Genomic DNA, 2299 nt, shown 5'->3' on the forward strand with positions numbered 1-2299 from the left:
ATATTCAAATTAGCCAAAACCCCTTCCCTACTAACCTAAAAAAACCCTCTAAATCAATTCAAATTTCACCTGGTAAGCCAAATTCTGCTAAATTTGAGCTTGTGCGAGTCCCCCTTGATGCGTCAAAGAGAAATTTTTAAAAGTCGATACAACATGATCAATGAACTAAAGGCTATGATTCACGACTTTTTCAGTACGTGGGTACTTTGGGTACGTGGGAATGGGTATCCGGTACAGTTATAAGTTTTGCCCAAATTTATAGGAAGCATCAAGTTGGGAGTGACTATGATATAATATATTAAAATTTAAAATTTAATATATATTAAAAATAAAAAATAAAGTGTAAAGATTAAATGTACATACTAAATTGAATTTTTAAATGATTCAAGAGGCAAACATAAAAATCAAAACCAAAACTAAAAGCCACCCAAATCATATTGATGTTCATACTAGAAAAAAGGCAAAGGCCGAAAGTAGTACATAATTCAAAATGCCCAAGGGCCAAAATATAGCAACAAAATACAAAGCTTAAGATGATCATAGAGTACGATCTTCAACATCAAGGAGATCCATATAGGCTTGAGCCTCACTAGTTACTGGATCAACATCATCATCATAATTATAATATGCAATAATGTCATCTAGAGATGTGCCAACCAACCCTGCATTTGGTAAAGGATTGTCATCATCATCTTCAATTTGGGTAGCATATTCAGTGTTCACATCCCATCGTGCAGCAGGTCCTTCTAAATATTCAGGTAGCTTCCTTGAACAAATTTGAAGACTACTATGCACATAAACAAATTTCTCCTCTCTCTTAGAAGTAAGTCTATTCCTCTTAATAGAGCGTATGAAGCTATAAGTGGACCAATTCCTTTCAACAACTAAGGAACTAGCAACCTGAAATAGCAAACGTGAAGCAAGCTTTCGGAGCTTTGGGACCTGGCCCCCATACATTCTCCACCATCCAAGGGGTTTCTTCTGAGCATAATGCTTGATATCCCTCTTTTCATCTTGGGTGAATGCAGGAGGGCTTAATGTACCAAAATCAATAAATTGCTCCTGTATCACACTTGCTTCATCAACAATATACATCTTAGTTATAGCATCAAGAAACCCTTGTTTTACCTCTTCATCATCAATAGGAAGAATTCTATTTGGTATTTCCATATACCACTTTGGATTAAGGGCATATGCAACCATGTGAAGGGAGGTATTGAGTTTAATCCATCTTTTCTCTATCAGCTTGTGGATTTCATGGAAAAACTCCAAAGAAGGGTTTCTTTGGTGAATGATGTGCTTTACCTTGCCCACCATGGTATTAATACATTCATATATTTCTCCAAGAGCAGGAGAATTTGAATCAGCATACCTGATCAACTCCACAATTGGAGCTGTGAAAGAGACAACATATCTACAATCATCCCACCAATCCTCATTAAAAAGAATTTCTCTTATCTTCTTCACTTGAGTTGACTTAAACTCATTCCATGCATTCCACTTTGAAGAAACAATAGTGGCTTGTAAAGATGCATAGAACTCAACCATGCGCTCAAGAAAAATAAAGTATGTGGCATATCTTGTTTTTGTGGGTTTTAAAAAATGCTTCTTTGAATACATCTTGTAAATTGCCAAGGAAGCATGGTGGTTGTATATGAGCATTTGTGCCTCCCTCGCATCTGAAATGATTTTTGCAATCCACTATATTTTACCAATGACTTTTAAGAGATTGTTAAGGGCATGTACACAACAAGGAGTCCAAAAGATATGCTTATATCGACTTTGGATCATCAATCTTGTTGCATCTGTGATGAAATGTAAAACATTTGAAGGACCAACCTCATCAATTTCATCCTTCAACACTTCAAACATGAAAGTAGCATCCTTAGTTTTTCCATTACAATCAATTGCTTTTAAAAAATAATGCCCTCTTGGTGATGTGACAATAACATTCAGTAAAAGTCTTTGCTGAATATATGTCCTACCATCCATGACAATTAAACAACCTGATTGGACACAAGATTGTTTGAGGTCCTCCATAAGTCCATGCATTCTTGTCACCCCTCTATCTAACAATGAAATCCTCGTTTTGTTGTACCCTAGGGGTTCATATCCCATCCCTGCAGCTATGATTTTTTTCACCATTTCTTTATAGTATGGTGAATGAGTGGCATTCTTGTCACCCCTCTATCTAACAATGAAGTCCTCGTTTTGTTGTAACCTAGGGGTTCATATCCCGTCCCTACAGCTATGATTTTTCTCACCATTTCTTTATGGTATGGTGAATGAGTGGCATTAA

General features: G+C 36.2%; 1 protein-coding gene across 1 annotated transcript; it reads right to left on the reverse strand.

Annotated features, from left to right (window-relative positions):
- Positions 1 to 537: 537 nt before the first annotated feature.
- On the reverse strand, positions 538 to 1548 carry LOC149153925 (uncharacterized). Its single transcript, XM_089443982.1, has one exon. The coding sequence runs from the start codon at positions 1546 to 1548 to the stop codon at positions 538 to 540; it is 1011 nt and encodes a 336-aa protein (XP_089300108.1).
- Positions 1549 to 2299: the final 751 nt, after the last annotated feature.

The sequence above is a fragment of the Pinus tabuliformis genome, chromosome 9 (genome assembly GCF_031772625.1).
Source record: "Pinus tabuliformis cultivar Carrire ecotype Pingquan chromosome 9, CPIR1, whole genome shotgun sequence".
Taxonomy (NCBI): Eukaryota; Viridiplantae; Streptophyta; class Pinopsida; order Pinales; family Pinaceae; genus Pinus; species Pinus tabuliformis.

Coding starts and splice junctions, on each gene's coding strand:
- LOC149153925 (XM_089443982.1), bottom strand. CDS start 1,548: ATGGTTGAGTTCTATGCATCTTTACAAGCCACTATTGTTTCTTCAAAG.